The sequence below is a fragment of the Antrostomus carolinensis genome, unplaced genomic scaffold, assembly GCF_000700745.2.
Source record: "Antrostomus carolinensis isolate BGI_N321 unplaced genomic scaffold, ASM70074v2 scaffold443, whole genome shotgun sequence".
NCBI lineage: Eukaryota > Metazoa > Chordata > Aves > Caprimulgiformes > Caprimulgidae > Antrostomus > Antrostomus carolinensis.
Window position 1 is genome coordinate 22,113 of NW_010304215.1, and position 15,968 is coordinate 38,080.

The following is a 15,968-nucleotide window of genomic DNA, read 5'->3' on the forward strand; positions in this document are numbered from 1 at the left end:
GTCGTGGACCTCTTTGGACACAGCTCCTGGCTCCAGCATAGGGACATCCACAGGCTGCAGACAGTTCTTCAGTCCAGTGTACCTCTCTCCCTGCCCTGGCTCTGGTACTGAGCATCTCTGAGGGGGTTATCTTGCTCATCATAAGCTCTCCAAGTCTAGTTATAGCAACCACAATGTACCACAGTCTCTTCCACCATGAGAAATAAGACTCTATACATTGTGGCCTTATCTCCTCCCATTCACTGATGGGGTGTCAAGTGATCCATGAAGACAGGAAGAGAAGTACTGATCATTGTGGCAACTGGCCATGGATCTAATGTGATACAGTTTACAGCAAATCTGAGATCTATTTCTTTGCTCCGAGAGAAGGTAAGGACTTACATTGAAGCAGATCCAGCATTTCAAGCATGCTTCAATCCATGCACATCAGACCTAACGCAAAGGCAGAAGTCTTCTTCTATAATTGTCCCTAGACTACTTCTTTCCTTTAAATCATTGCTGAATGAAATCTTTGTCCAGATTTCTAATGAAGTAAGAAACAACTTGAAATAGATGCTGAAGCCCAGGAGGTTTCTAGTTAACATTACTTCTAGCATATTTTAAAGAAAGAGCACAGTTCTCCAGAACATACATCCTTGCTTCTCCTGGGCTGCAGGGTATTCTGCACTACAATCAGGCTAGCAGCAAGTGAGGGCGAAGCTGTATAAACAAACATAATAACACTAGTACTATGCTCCAAATGATGGGTATGCCCAGGACATATCAGACATTCCCTTTGTCTAGGAAGAGCTCCCCAAGAATTCCAGTGCAGACCTTTAGAAAACTCCCAACTTGTAAATAAAGCCATCTTGTTACCAGTCACAAGCTTACTTCTGTGCGCTACTGAACTTATTCAAATCTCACCCTATGGCTCTCCACATTGCAAATGATGAGTTGAGAGCACATACACATCAAATTCCAAAAGTGAAGAGTTACCTTGCATATTTTCCCATCTTTTTTTTAAGGAAAAAAAAATCTTAAAACTTGTTCTACTAGAATGACCAGCATGTAGCCTTATTCACACCATCTGGCAACAGGACAAGGAACATAAGAGTGCTAGTGAGGAATCCACAACAACATATGAGAATTCTCATTTTGGGCTAATTTCTACACATGGCTAGCTTAGTGTTTGATCCTCAAATAAAATCTAGAACTGGAACACACACAAATGTAGGAACCAGAGAAGAAGCTTAAAGTCTTTTGAAAACTATGCCAGCTGTTGAGCTTAGTGGGCATGCTGCCTCTTCTGTGTCAGCTACAGCTGTCTGTCATATTTAAATACAAGCAGACAGCAAATCTTAAACAGAGCCAATACAGTGCTTAAAGATTATAGGTTGCCTTGCTAGGCTCAGTGACCTTCAATAAGCCAGGAACGTTGCTTCTGAACATCACATGCTTTACATACTAATCTATGTGGCTTAATATTTATCAAAGTAATTATCATTTCTCTTTTTACATTATTTGCAGTGGTAAACTTGGCACCAACAAACAAGATGCCAGAGGCCACCTGGTAAAGGATTTTACAAGAACTGAGCATCAATCTGCTTTAGTGACTATTCAGATGAAGTTACATGTCTGAACAAAAAAAGTCCTCTCCAGTTACAGGGGAAACTGACACCCACGACCTTTTGAAGCACGTACATCTTCATGGAAATGCTGTTTTCCCCACACTCACAGCATTTTTGTGATAGCTTGCAACAAGGTAGAGCTACTGGTCCTAGCACATCCAAAGAGAGCTCCCAGTTAAGGTGGGTGCATTGCTTTTGCTAAGCTCCCTGTCATGCATTGGAGATTGCATTGTGATTCAGGTACAGACTCTTACCAAAGTCTCTAGAAAGAAGCAGTGAAGCACATGACAGCATTTGCTCTCCTAGCACTGCCTTCACCTAGAGAGGAGGTTCAGCTCTCCGCATCCATGGGGAGGGAGGCAAAGCTCAAAATCCCTAGGCGTGTGCTAGTTAAACTTGCTCACTGCTGTTCTGCTACACAGCCAGGATTATGTATATAAAGACAGGATGATAAATACACAGAAAAGGAAGAAAGGAAGGAAAATGCTAATGTTGTGAGCCTGTGAAAAAAGCTGTGACTTTTCCTTTGGAATCCTCTCTAATATCCTCCTTGTTTAACCTCAAAAAGCTACTGTTGACAGAATCCTCGTATTTATTAAGGCCACTCTGGATGGAGGCTTTGCTCTTCCTCATCAAGCACTTCCCATAGTCTATGTTCACCTTTGCTGGTAGTGCAGATGTGTCATCACCCAGGTTGATGAACACATTGAACAACACAGGTAAGACAACAGATATCTCTGTGCCTTGATCCAAATGCTCTAGAGCATTCCTAGAAATAATTTACAGCTCTTCAGGTGCAGCACACAGATCCTTCTCCTGTACCAGCTACCCAGCCCTGGAGCATGTACACAAGCTTGTCTGCTCAGTCTGCCCTACACAGATCAGGCTTGTATGGGGAAGGACATGTTCTTTCCAGATTTAACTACATTTGGGAGACTTGAATTCAACTTTCCATTTATGGCCAGAAGCCCTTTTGCAACTTACTTAGGCCTTCCAGCCTCCAAGGGTTACTCTTAGCATGCTGCTGTGTTGATTCGGGACTGACTAAATGCCCATCGAGCACTTCCCCTGATCTTGTGGGTCAGTATACCCCACCTTCAAGATTTAACATGCCCAGATCCCAGGACAACTGTGTGACTAGCTTCTTGTGAGAAATGCATCAATACAAGACTGAATTCCTGCTTCCTCAAACATCTTCCTTTGACTGTCTGGAAGGAGATTTTTTATGCCCTGAGTAGCCTCTAAAGTCACCCTGAACAGCAGAGAGGCACAGTGTACATTTTATCAATAATGTTATGACAAGTCTGTTCACATCCCAGCATTTGCTCCATGAAGAATACCAAATGGCACATTACATTTCAGGGAAAGTAACTATTTTCAGAAATGCTACCCATTGAAGTCTACAGAATTCTGAAATACAACAAGAGGCATTTCTCCCTGTCTATCATGTCCCTGAGGCAGATGCATGATACTGAGGCCAGAAGCCCATGGAGGGGCTGATGTCCCTGGCACAGATCTAGGTGATGCCTAAAAAAGCAAAAGAAAAACATGGTGTACATTCAAACTTCCAGGCAGGGCACAGACTTGACGCACTTCTAGGCCTCTACTGTATGCTTACCTCAACTTTCAAGCCATTGTTCTAACTCAAGGGCCTAGTGTGCCCTAACTCTCCTTCACTACCCATTCTAGAGCACAGAAAAGACAGCTCCTCATCTGGAAGATAGCACTGTTTTTGCCAACACACATCCCTCAAAGTAGGCATGCCCCTCAAATAATGCTTTTTACTTCCCTTCTCACAGAAAACTCACAAGTAAACTAATTAAAAATCATGCTAGGCATCTTGTACTCAAAATATTGTGAGTTGGGGGTATGGAGCTTCCTTCAAAACCAAGTAGCAAGTTAAGAAGGGCAACGGATGCAGTTTATTATGTCATTCTTGTAGCCAGTATTATGCACACCACCACTGGACAGTGCCTTAATAATTCACTTCACTTCTGTTCAAATGCAGCACTTCCAGCTACTGGTCCTCTGGAGAACTCTCTCAAGTATGAAGTACCTCCTACATCTGACCTAAGCAATGATGCTTAGTTACTGGCCTGGTAAGGCACCACAGGCCTGTTTCTATGACAGGCCACATGTAGCAGAAGGTACAGACTGATACTAGGGAAAAAATAAGAATTGAAAACTTGCATAAGAAAACAGTGGAAACACCATACTTACAACACACTTGGATAGACAATCTAGCCCTTGCAAGGGAACAATTGGGATTTATACTGCTGTTCCAAGAGTGAACAGAGTTCTTTCACCTGTTAGTGCACATGTAAATCGGCACATGGGGCTGCAGCTTTATAAGGAACACCAGTCACAGTTACCTTGCATTATTTCTTCTTTCCTCTTCTCTTTGCCTCCAACTCTTCCTCATCTATTTCTTGCTAGGTTGTAGATATCCAGGCAGTATCAGCAATGCCATTATCTTTTTAACAGGTTACTTTTTTCTCTCTGGTCCACCTACTTCTCAGGATCCTTAGAAATCAGCATCTTCTCAGCTATCAGTACTTTTTTTCATGAATGCATGCATGCATTATAGCAGCCAGGCCAGGACGTCACTCCATGAATACAGTATGTCAGATAATAACATCACAGAGAACTTCCTTCATATATCTGAATTTACTCTGGGACATCCAATCCCCAAACAGTTTTGGGATAAGGCAAGGATGCAACACTGTTCCTGTGGCTTTAGGTGCACACCCACCCAAGCTGAGACTCACACCACACAGTATACCAGGAACTGGATTCCCAGGGATTTTCTCTGAACCTCTGTCATGGACTTCCTGAGGAAGGACAGACATAAATATCAGAACTAGCCAGCAGACATGTTTGGCTGTCAGGTGATGAGAGCTTCTTATAAACATGCATTCATTCTCAATATGCTCTACCAAGCCTTTCCTCAAAAAGCCTTTCCAAACCTTGGCATAAAGGTCGCTTTCTTTCAATAACCATAACCACAAATCTGGGAAGACAGTATTTTTGGGGGACACTATGAGCAGAAGAAACTTTAAGCCTTCAAGCTTAAACACAATTCTAACCACAGACAGCATGGAATCAGATAGAACATTCAATAGTTTATTGAAATCATCGACTTCCTTCAACACTTTTTTTTTTTTTAAATTAAATATCAGTTGAGAACCAACTGCATTAAGACTGCAAGCCCACAGAGCTTTCAGGGCGGAAGACTTGAAGTTTTGAATCAACACATTAGTTATTTCAGACATCATACGTTTCTCTTCAGGTGTAAGCTTAGTTTCTGAAATTGAAATAATAGGATCTTATTTCATATGGACATTTGCTTACACCTAATCTACTAACTCAAGGAAAATGCAGCATGCACAAAAACTTCAGGTTCCTATTTCAAACTACCCCTTACACCTGGTTTCCAGAGTTGATCAAGAGTTAGGGTAGCTCTGTAAACAAGGAATAACTGACAAAAATATCTTTTATTTTCTGTGTCTCCTAAAGTGCATTCTGCTGGAGTATGCAGATTCCCCTTCTCTGGAATTAACTCATGTTAGATACAGTCAGAAGGACTTCACCAAATTAGTTAAGCAAAATGGATAGCCATATAACATTCTTTTGCTCACCAGACAGCAGAGCTAACAAACAAATATAACAAACAAAGCAGTAAACATTTTGAGGCCAACCAAATTGCAGTCCAAAGGTCTTCTTTAGAAGTAGTAGATACATAGTAGAACTCACTTGGGAAATACAAACTGAATCTTAAAAACTCTCCAAAAAGATGCCTTTGGATTTTCATTTGTCAAGTAAAATGCACAGGCAACATCTGTGCAATAAAAAAAGCAAACATGAAACTACGTGCTTGAATATAGTGGAATATAACCTGACCTCAATGAGGCTTATGGGAAGACTTCCTCTATTTCTACCAGCATTAGGACAAGATGACTGGAAACCAAATACTCCAATCTCAAAACTTTAAACATCTTCCTGGAGGTATCAAGCATCTTCTACTGGATCAATCAAATGCATATTCAGAACACTTATGATATCATACACAATTAAACCTCAGTTTTGAAAGTGCTTTTAGCATCTTTAAGAGCTTCTCATGTTTGCTTTATAATAACATACAGAGTAGATATACAGCTTATCAGCTGCACCAAACACCAATTTGGCAAAAGGGTGTCTTGCAATTTTAAAGGTACACAAATTTGCTGTCCCTTACTTTAGCTAAGCCATCCAGTATTGCCCAATAAAACATTCCATTTATTATGGCTAATATGGAAAAAGAGATAGAATAAGCTTCTGTCCTAAACACAGGAAGAAAGAAATCAAAGCACTGTAAACTTAATAGTTAAAAACACAAATGCTCATCACTGTTGCATAAAGACTAAGAACTTATTGGGACTAATTTGTTTTTCTGAGAAATTACTCAACTAGAATGAACAGATTTATATCAATGAGAAATAAAAGCTCCCAGCCCCTCTATAATTATAGATACTGAAAACTTCCAAACAATATAGCCTACATGTCATTTCCTTTGTCTCTCTTCAGAAATGCTACTTAAGAAAAGAAAAATAGAAACACTTGCATGAAAAAAGGATCTTTGCATCCAACAGCCTCATCTTCCCCCACTGATTAATCTTTCCTGAGGGCCCAAAACAGGAGCTGCCAATAGAAAAGGAAAGCATACAATCAACTTAATTGGGCACAAGAGTGACTTTTACTTCATAGTGAGAAAAAGAGGGCCTGCTGTACAAATCCAAGAAATGCACAATTAGTCTGCACAAAGATGTGTGTTGGTTGAGTCAAATCATCATAAATTAAAAATATATGGCCCCATACCCCAGAAAAGTTTACAGCCTGCACAGCCAATAAGTAGGAAATGGATGCAAATAATATGACAAAAATACAAAGACAATAGAGTCATATAATGCTAGGACAAAGGGTTCAAACAGTCTGAACTCCTACAATACGAGCATTCACCAGCTCCCTACGTAACAGAGAAGGAAGGATGCTACCAAGAACAGCAGTTAAAGGCTCACAGGCATCATGAAGTGTCTCATTTTGACAATACAAAAAAACCATCAGAGAACTGAGGAAAGAAGGAAGGAAGGAAGGAAGGAAGGAAAGAAGCGAGGAAGGAAGGAAGCTACACAAAGATGTAGCTTTGCAGCCCTCCTTCAACAGATGGAAGACCAAGAAGTCTGAATCTCATCTAGGAAAACAAGGCCATAAGCAATTTGATAACTGTTTTTAAGTGAACTAACAGAATGTCCTGTTTTGGCCTTCCCTGCTACATACACAGATGACAGCTTTGACATTGCCTAGCTGAGCAATATACACTCCAATTCCCACTGCTCACATTTTCATCTTTGCACATGACAGTACAAATGATCTATACTCGATAGTGAGGTCCAGAGCAGTATTTTTAGATACCAGGGCATGAAAAACCTCCATGGCGTTTACTGTTGACTACCTAAGCATCTTCAGAAACATGGTTTTGCATGCCAAAAGACATGTCTGTTTCATAGCAGCTCACATTCCATGTGAACTGCCATGCAATTAAAGTTCACATATGCAACTGTCTTTTCTTACCAGTCATTATTCTCTGGGCTTCATATGGTTCCATATAGCCAGTGTTTTCCCCTTTTCCCATTCTGTTCAACTCACTTTTGGCATCAAATGGATCTGAGTAGTCATCAGCTATCAATACCTGAAAGACAAGAAAGTAACTGTTACTAGAATCTCCAGTCAGATTTACAAACTAAAGGCAGTAACACAGTTTCACACATCTGCATCCTATGCTATCTTCGAAGTACAGTCTGAAATCAGAGGACAAACACACAATTGCCACAAATCAGTTACTAAATGGTGCTGAAATAGAAGTGTGCTCCTGTTCATACAAGAAACCTCACAAAGGCAGACTCTATGTCAAGATTCTGACTAGCACAAGATATGGAATAAATGGGATGGACAAATTAGAAAGATCCAGTCAGTCACCACATTCAATCCAGCACAATTCTTATCAGAGAAGTTTGCTAATATTCAGCAAAAAAGCACACTTTCACTTGCACTTACTTCACCCCCTCTGGTTTTAGGTTTATCAGCTACAACTGAAGATATTGCTAATTTTTTTTCAAAGAAATACTCAAAGGCTATTCTTTTCACTGCATTAATAAGAAACTTTGTAATTCCTTCTCACAATCCCATTACACAAGATAATTTCTTCTGTTCTCAGAGATCCCAGCCAGAAAAAGGGTTCCTGTTTTGCAAGGTTTTGTGCTATCTCCCCATAAATTACTTTTACCTTAGCAAGCTCATCTTCCAAGCCTATACGCAGTAGGTCAGACTAAGTAACCATCCCTGGAGGTATGTAAAAGACATGTAGATTTAGTGCTTAGGGAAATGGCTTAGACATGAACTTGGCAGTGTTAGGTTTATGGTTGGATTCAATGATCTTAAAGGTCCTTTCCAACCAAAATGATTCCATGATTCTATGGTCTCTCCCAGAAGTCTCAACTAGCCAGTCTACCCAGGATTTAATGCTGTACCTGCCACATTTGTCTTAGACACAATCAGATGAGTGGCAACATGCTGAGGTTTTCTAACTGCCAGCTAAAGAGGGCATTCACACACAGGGTCCGACCTTTGGAGCAGGACATAGTTAACTTGCCTCTCCTCTGCTAAATCCAGCCACCCTTCATGTGGGTCCTAGTTGTCAAAATGAATCACAGCTCTCAGGGAATCCCCAGAAGGCCTCGGGCAGAGATTGCGATTCCAAATTTATGTCTCAATTCACTGCATTTGTCAGGGCTATGGTTAAAGACCTGTGGCTTATCACTGACACAGAGAAGAAAAGGAATAAGAATTAAAACCATGTTCTTTGACATGGGGTAGAGCTCTGCATGAATGTTTGAGAATCAGACACTATAACCAACTGCTGGTAGGCAGGGACACATACAAGGATGTTTAGAGACAAGGGCAGGGTACCTGGTAACAAAGGACACGGAGAAGGCAGAGTTACTGAATGCCTTCTTTGCTTCAGTCTTCACTGCCAAGGCCACCCCTCAGGAATCCCTGACCCAAGAGACCAGTGAGAGAGTCGGGAAGGCTTTCCCTTAGTCTATGAGTATTGGGTTAGAGATCGACTATGCAACCTTAACACCCACAAGTCCATGGGCCCTGATGGGAGGCACCCACATGTGCTGGGGGAGCTGGCTGACATCATTGCTAGGCCACTATTGATCATCTTTGAGAAGTTATGGCAATCAAGAGAGGTTCCTGAAGACTGGAAGAAGGCAAATGTCAACCCTGTCTTCAAGAAGGGTAAGAAGGAGGACCTAGAGAACTACAGGTCAGTCAGCCTTACCTCAGTCCCTGGAAAGGTCATGGAACAGCTCATCCCGGAGGCCATCTCTAAGCATGTGAAAGACAAGAAAGTTATCAGGGGCAGTCAGCATGGATTCACCAAAGGGAAATCATGCTTAACTAACCTGATTGCCTTCTAGTTCAGGTAAACTGGCTGGATAGACAAGGGGAGGGCAGTGGATCTTGTATACTTGGACATGAGCAAGGCTTTTGATAATGTCTCCCATGACATCTTCATTGGCAAACTCAGGAAGCGTGGACTTGGTGATTTGACAGTGAAGTGGATTGAGAACTGGCTGAATGGCAGAGCTCAGAGGATTGTCATTGGTGGTGTGGAATCAAGCTGGAAGCCTGTACCCAGTGGTGTCCCACAGGGGTCAATACTTGGTCCAGTGATGTTCAACCTATTAATCAGTTACTTAGATGAAGGAACAGAGTGCCTCCTCAGCAAATTTGCTGATGATACTAAACTGAGAGGAGTGTTGGATACACCAGATGGCTGCGCTGCTGTTCAGAGGGACCTCGACAGGCTGGAGAGATGGGCAGAGGAACCTCATGAGGTTCAACAAGGGGAAGTGCTGAGTCCTGCAAACGGGAAGGAATAACCCCATGCACCAGTACAGGTTGGGGCTGACCTCCTGCAAAGCAGCCCTGCAGAAAAGGACCTGGGAGTCCTGGTGGACAACAAGTTAAATATGAGCCAGCAGTGTGCTCTTGTGGCCAGGAAGGCTGATGGTATCCTGGGTTGTATTAGGAAGAGTGTTGCCAGCAGGTCGAGAGAGGTGATCCTCCTCTTCCACTCGCCCTGCTGAGGTCTCACCTGGAGTACTGTGTCAGGTTCTGGGCTCCCCAGTACAAGAAGGACATGGAACTCCTGGAGTGTGTCCAGTGAAGGGCGACTAAGATAATTCAAGGACTGGAGCATATTTCATATGAGGAAAGGCTGAGGAAGCTGGGACTGTTCAGCCTGGAGAAAAGACGACTTAGAGGGGATCTGATCAATGTTTATAAATATCTAAAGGGAGAGTGTCCAGAGGACCGGGCCAGACTTTTCTCACCCAACAATAGGACAAGAGGCAACGGGCATAAACTGCAGCACAGAAAGTTCTACCTGAACATAAGGAAGAACTTCTTTACTGTGAAGGTGACTGAGCACTGGAACAGGCTGCCCAGAGAGGTTATAGAGTCTCCCTCCCTGGAAATATACAAAAACTATCTGGACAAAATCCTCGTTCATGTGCTCTAGGAGTCCCTGCTTCAGAGGTCCCTTCCAACCTCAATCACTCTGTTATTCTGTGATCTAAGCTTCTTTCCTACACGAAACTGTCATTGAGTTTGCACAGCAAAGGAGCTTGTAAAAAAATACAGAATAGGCATTTCTTCAGTGATCCAAGCAAATACAATGGCAAATCAACCACCACAACATCAGACTGCAAACCAGAAGTTTACTAGTGAACTTCATAGTTAAAAAGAGAAATACAGATTCACTCTTTTCCTTTCTATATCCTTTCTTCTCATTAATCTGACTAAAAGCTATTTGCGTAAATTCCAATACATGTTCTTACTGTGCCTGATTTCTCATTCATAGTTAAAATACCCTTTCAAATGGCACAATCTTATTCTGTCTATAGAATGTTTCATTTTCACATATACATTACATTAGAACAGTCCTAATGGTAACAGTTTCCTTGCAAGTTTGCCTGAAGTTGCATGTCTAAAAAGGTGTAATATAGAGCTGTTTCCTTATCTGAGAAGTTTTGAAGGAAAGGCTGAAGATAATATATGTGCTATCATGCAATAGTAAGAAACCTAGATTTATGGTGGCTGAAACGTTGAAACAGAATTGTGTAATGCTCTTTTAGCCACACTCAGTGACTCAGTACTACTGTGTTCACATGCAGACTTAACTAACACAGCACCTGTACACACTCATATGAAAATTCAGTGAACAACAGAAGCAAGCACAATTCATTCCTTCTTGCTGATCACCACAAGTACTTAGTCCTGCTTCAGCGTCCTCACAACATCATTCCCTCCCATTGACTCACTCAGCCATGCCCAACTGGATAAACATGCATTTGATCTGCACAAAGCCCTATTCGTTCTTTCATGCTGCTGAATAAGAAGGTGTCCAGGTTTTGCTAGGATAGAGTTAATTTTCTTCTTAGTAGCTAGGATAGCACTGTGTTTCGGTTTCAGTAGGGGATTTGTTATGAGAAGAATGTTGATAATATGCTAATGGTGTAGTTGTTGTTGGAAGTCCAGGGACTTTGTGTTTTGCTAGTCTGCAAGTGCAAAGGACTGGGGGGAAAACTGTAGTAATCAGCAAAACCCAAAAGTGGCATTTGGATATGCTAATGAGATAGCCCATATCATATAATGACATGTTCAGTATATACATGAGGGTTGACTGGAAAGTGGGGGGATTCTCTCAGGGATCTCTTGGGCTTGCTCTTCCAGGATTGCGGTTTCAGGTTCAGGGTTCCTTTTCACTCCTCTGGGATCGTTCTCAGTGGGTGGTGAGCAATTCTCCTGTGCATCTCTCATTTATATATATTATTATCATTATCATTCTTATTACCATTATTATTTTAAGTTTATTTTACTCCAATCATTAAATTGTTCTTATCTCAATCTACAAGTCTCCTTACCTTTATGCCTCCAATTCTCTCCCCTATTCCCTTGGTAGAGGAGGAAGGCAGCGAGGGTAGGTGAGCAAGTGGCTATGTGGTTTTTGGCTGCCAGCCAAGTTAAACTACTACAGAAGGGATGCTTTTATGCTTTAGAGACTATTGTCAGACTAACTCCACATTCATTTACTACACGGATTCATCTACAGAATGGGGAAAAGCACTCCAGCTTGACAGAAGTGTACCTTTGATCCTGCACTACTGTCCTTACAGGAATGCACTATATTAACATCATAAGTCTGTCGGCAACACTCAGGCTCTAGGTCAGTTTTTGAACATTGGAGTTACATTAAGACTTAGGTTCCATGAGATCTCTGAAGACAATTAAACCATTCTTCTGCTCAAAGCAGGGGCAATAGGAAAGCTAGACAAGGTTGTTCAAGGTCTTGCCCACACAAGTTTTCAAAGTCTCCAAAGACAGAAGGTCCACAACCTGTTTCTCAGCAACATACATATTTATGTACGTAAAATGACATCTAATAATTATATGTTTTACATATTAACCACATTTTTCTATATGTATCTGTATGTACATACATATAATGTAGATTTCAAAACCTTACAAATCATTTCAACATATGTAAGAAGAAAATCTAAATTTACTTAAATAAAACTGGTAGATTACAGCAATAGTTTCAGATCAGACAGAAGATGCATGGCCAGAGAGACAGAAGATGTGTAGACCAGAGGATGTGATTAAGTAGGCATTTGGATTCCATTCACAGATATTATGGTTTCCATGAAGATGGAAGACATGCAAGTACCACACTGATGGACTGTTCTAAATTCAGCTCAGTAATTTAGAAAAATCCTTCCACGGGCAATACATTGTATCTACCATGTAGTTTTCACTTGTATTTAAAGTCAGAACCTGAAAGGCAATAAATCTGCTGTTGGCATTTTGACTCTTTTCATCTGCCTTCTTTAGTCACCCATGCAAACTCCAACACTGCATTAATTTTTAGGTAGATTTTTTTTTTTCTTTCACTATCCAATTTAGCCTTATTCAACATTTCACCATATGCAGACTGTTACTACCTTTTAAAGAGGTTAAACAATATACCTCCTCCTTGTCTCCTATTAGCTTAATCAGTTGAAGAGATTTCAGCCTCAGCTAAGACCATGCAGTCCTTCACTCACCCCCCACCAGATGATATGGGGAGAGAAAGACAACAAAGGGCTCATGGGTTGAAATAAGGACAGGGAGGGCCCACTCAGTCATTATGGTCATGGGCAAAATAGACTCAACTTGGGGAAGAAAAATCAATTTAATTTGTTACCAATCAATCAATCAGAGTAGGATAGTGAGACATAACAACCACAGCTTACAACACCTTCCCCCACCCCTCCCTTCTTCCCGGGCTCAAATTACTTTGCTCCCAATTCCTCTACTTTCCCCCACCAGCGGCACAGGGGGGAATGGGGGTTGTGGTCAGTTGTCTATGCTGCTCTTCTCAGCAGCCCTCCCACGGGCTAAAATAGTTCAGGAAAAAAAGTGTTCCAATGCAGGCTTCCCACAGAGTCATGGACCTCTTCAGGCACAGCTCCCAGCTCCAGCATGTGGACCTCCACAGGCTGGAGATGGATCTCTGGTCTGGCACACCTCCTTCACCCACTCTGGCATTGAGCATCTCTGGGTCTTCTTGCTCTGTCACAAGCTCTCAACATAGCCACAGCCTCCACTGGGGACAGCCTCCTGCTCCAGTGTGGAGTCGTCCTGCATCTACAATATGCAGCTTTCTCTTCCATCTCCATGAAGTTGTCAGCTGCTAGAACCAGGTCAAAGTCATCAGTACTGAATCAGCAAAGACATGTGAAAGCAATGGATTACTTCTCTCTCTCCCACAGCTGGCTTTTTTGAGTATAGATCTTCATAACAATCAACAGACAGAAAGATTAAGTGGTGAACTTACGAAGAAGTAAGAGGTAAACCAACTGCAAAATACACAAGGCAAGCTTGTAATCGGCATGCCAGTGCTAGGATCTGGAAGGCTACTGCATGCAGTGATATCCTTCCAGGGGTATACCTGACCTCTCTAATATAAGGCACCACCCTGCTGGGCAGCAGTAGGGACATATGGCTCCTCCTTCTGCACCAGAAAGGGAGGAGAGAAAGAGGGGTACCCTTCTGCCGGCTCAGACAGGCCTAGCTGTGTAGCTCCAGCCTATCACCCTGTAAAGAGAAACAGCCACCATGCTCTAGTTCTGCCCAGAGGTCTGCGCACAGCTAGCCATTTCTGAAGTCAGGGTGTTTCAGTCTCACCTCCAGCTGCCACTGCAAACTGTGAGCCCTTCCACCTTCCCTTAAGCAATAGGATCATGTTGACTCCTCTGGCACACTAAATGCTCTACCTTCAAAGCACCTCTGCGCAGGCTTTCCAGCTGCAAGAGAGCCATTCTACAATACTGTACTACAGCTAGAAGACCAGTACAATAACCTGGATATATCAAGCCACGAACAGCTGCCTATTTTCACACGGTTTCTCTAGACAAAGAGTGACCAACCACATTCCCCCTTACAATTTTCCTAATAACACAATGGTGGTGGAAAACTTTGTATGATTAGCTTGTTCCCCCACATGACTCAGGACTCACTGAATTGCACTATCCTAGGTGGAAAATCACTCCAGAACTCCCCACTCTCCAGTCTAGTATTCAGCTTTACTCAAGCCTGTTTCATGAGGCAGACAGACACTATAGCCCAGCACTCAGTCCACAATGGACCACGGAAAAACAATCCTAAGATAAACCTTATTCCCTGATGAGCCAGGATCCCTACATCACAGCTTAGGACTCTAACAAAAGTTCTCTCTGGACTTGACATCTCCTCCCTATATGCCACAATTCAGTCTCTCTTCCCTCATGCCAGATCAGCAGTTAAAATTACTTCAGTCATTTTCCTGGGCTGCATGAAAGGAAGTGTGGCAAGGAGGTCAAGGGAGGTGATTCTCCCCCTCTACTCTGCTCTCGTAAGGCCCCTGCTGGAATACTGCGTCCAGTTCTGGAGCCCCCAACACAAGAGAGACATGGAGCAGTTAGAACAAGTCCAGAGGAGGCCACGAGGATGATCCGAGGGCTGGAGCACCTCTCCTATGAGGACAGGCTGAGAGAGTTGGGGCTGTTCAGCCTGGAGAAGAGAAGGCTCTGGGGAGATCTTATAGCGGCCTTCCAGTACCTGAAGGGGGGCAACAAGAAAGCTGTGGAGGGACTTTTTACAAGGGCAGGTAGTGACAGAACAAGGGGAAATGGCTTTGAACTGAAAGAGGGCAGGTTTAGATTAGAAGGAAGAAATTCTTTCCTGTGAGGGTGGTCAGACACTGGAACAGGTTTCCCAGAGAAGCTGTGGATGCCCCCTCCCTAGAAGTGTTTAAGGCCAGGTTGGATGAGGCTTTGAGCAACCTGATCTAGTGGAAGGTGTCCCTGCTGAGCAGGAGGGTTGGAACGAGATGATCTTTAAGGTCCCTTCTAACCCTAACCATTCTATGATTCTATGATTCCTGTAGCTCCCTTCAGCAGCCTTTAGTCCACACTCAAAAAGAAATATGTTATAAATTGTAAGTAGCTGAAGTTCCCCAGTGGTCACTATCACTCTCACACAAAGCCTGTGAAACGCTTTGAAATCCTTTGGGAATATAGCCACTGACAATCCAACATCTAGTATTTTTGTAATCCACAACAGAATTCAAGCATTACTGTTTGACATCAGTGTATGGAATTCAGCTACAGAAACAAAGCAGCTCTGCAGGTTTTTAAAATCCAGACCAAACAGACTGTAGATATTTTTTAGAGTCAAATATTACCAAGCAATTAACTTTAAGCTGGATTTCCATCCCTCCAATGGAAAACATCACAAGTACTCGCAGTCCATGGCAGCCTATGCGGAACTGAGCTATTTCCTGCAGCATCAGGTAAGTCCTGTCCTGTGGAAATGTATCTTGCAACTTGCAGCGTCAATATCCAGAATGGTTGCACAGTTCTGCCTCCACTGCACAGGAGGAGTGCAAAATGCTGCTCATTATGAAATAATTATCTCTTAAAGGACAAGTACATTACAATCCCAGCTTTTAAATCCTAACAACTTCCTGCAAAGGAATATGATACACTTTTAGCCAGAACTGAAAACTATGGTCAGGAAGTCCAAATGACTGCCCTAGCAGACAAGGGGAGAGCAGTGGATATTGTCTGCCTGGACTTCAGTAAGGCTTTTGACACTGTCTCCCATAAGATCCTTGTGTACAAGCTGTTGGTGTATAGGCAGGACAAGCAGACAGTGAGGTGGCTTGAAATCCTG

The 15,968-nt window shown here is 42.5% G+C and overlaps 1 protein-coding gene across 1 annotated transcript in view; it reads right to left on the reverse strand.

Moving 5' to 3' along the window:
* The window catches only part of LOC104522134 (SH2 domain-containing adapter protein B), a gene marked incomplete at both ends in the record, with an annotated part of 36,916 nt that overhangs the window by 14,201 nt on the left and 6,747 nt on the right, over positions 1-15,968 (reverse strand). Inside the window, one exon of the mRNA XM_010164344.1 lies at positions 7,215-7,332. Within this exon, the coding sequence (XP_010162646.1) occupies positions 7,215-7,332 (118 nt within the window). The remainder of the gene's footprint in view (positions 1-7,214; positions 7,333-15,968) is intronic.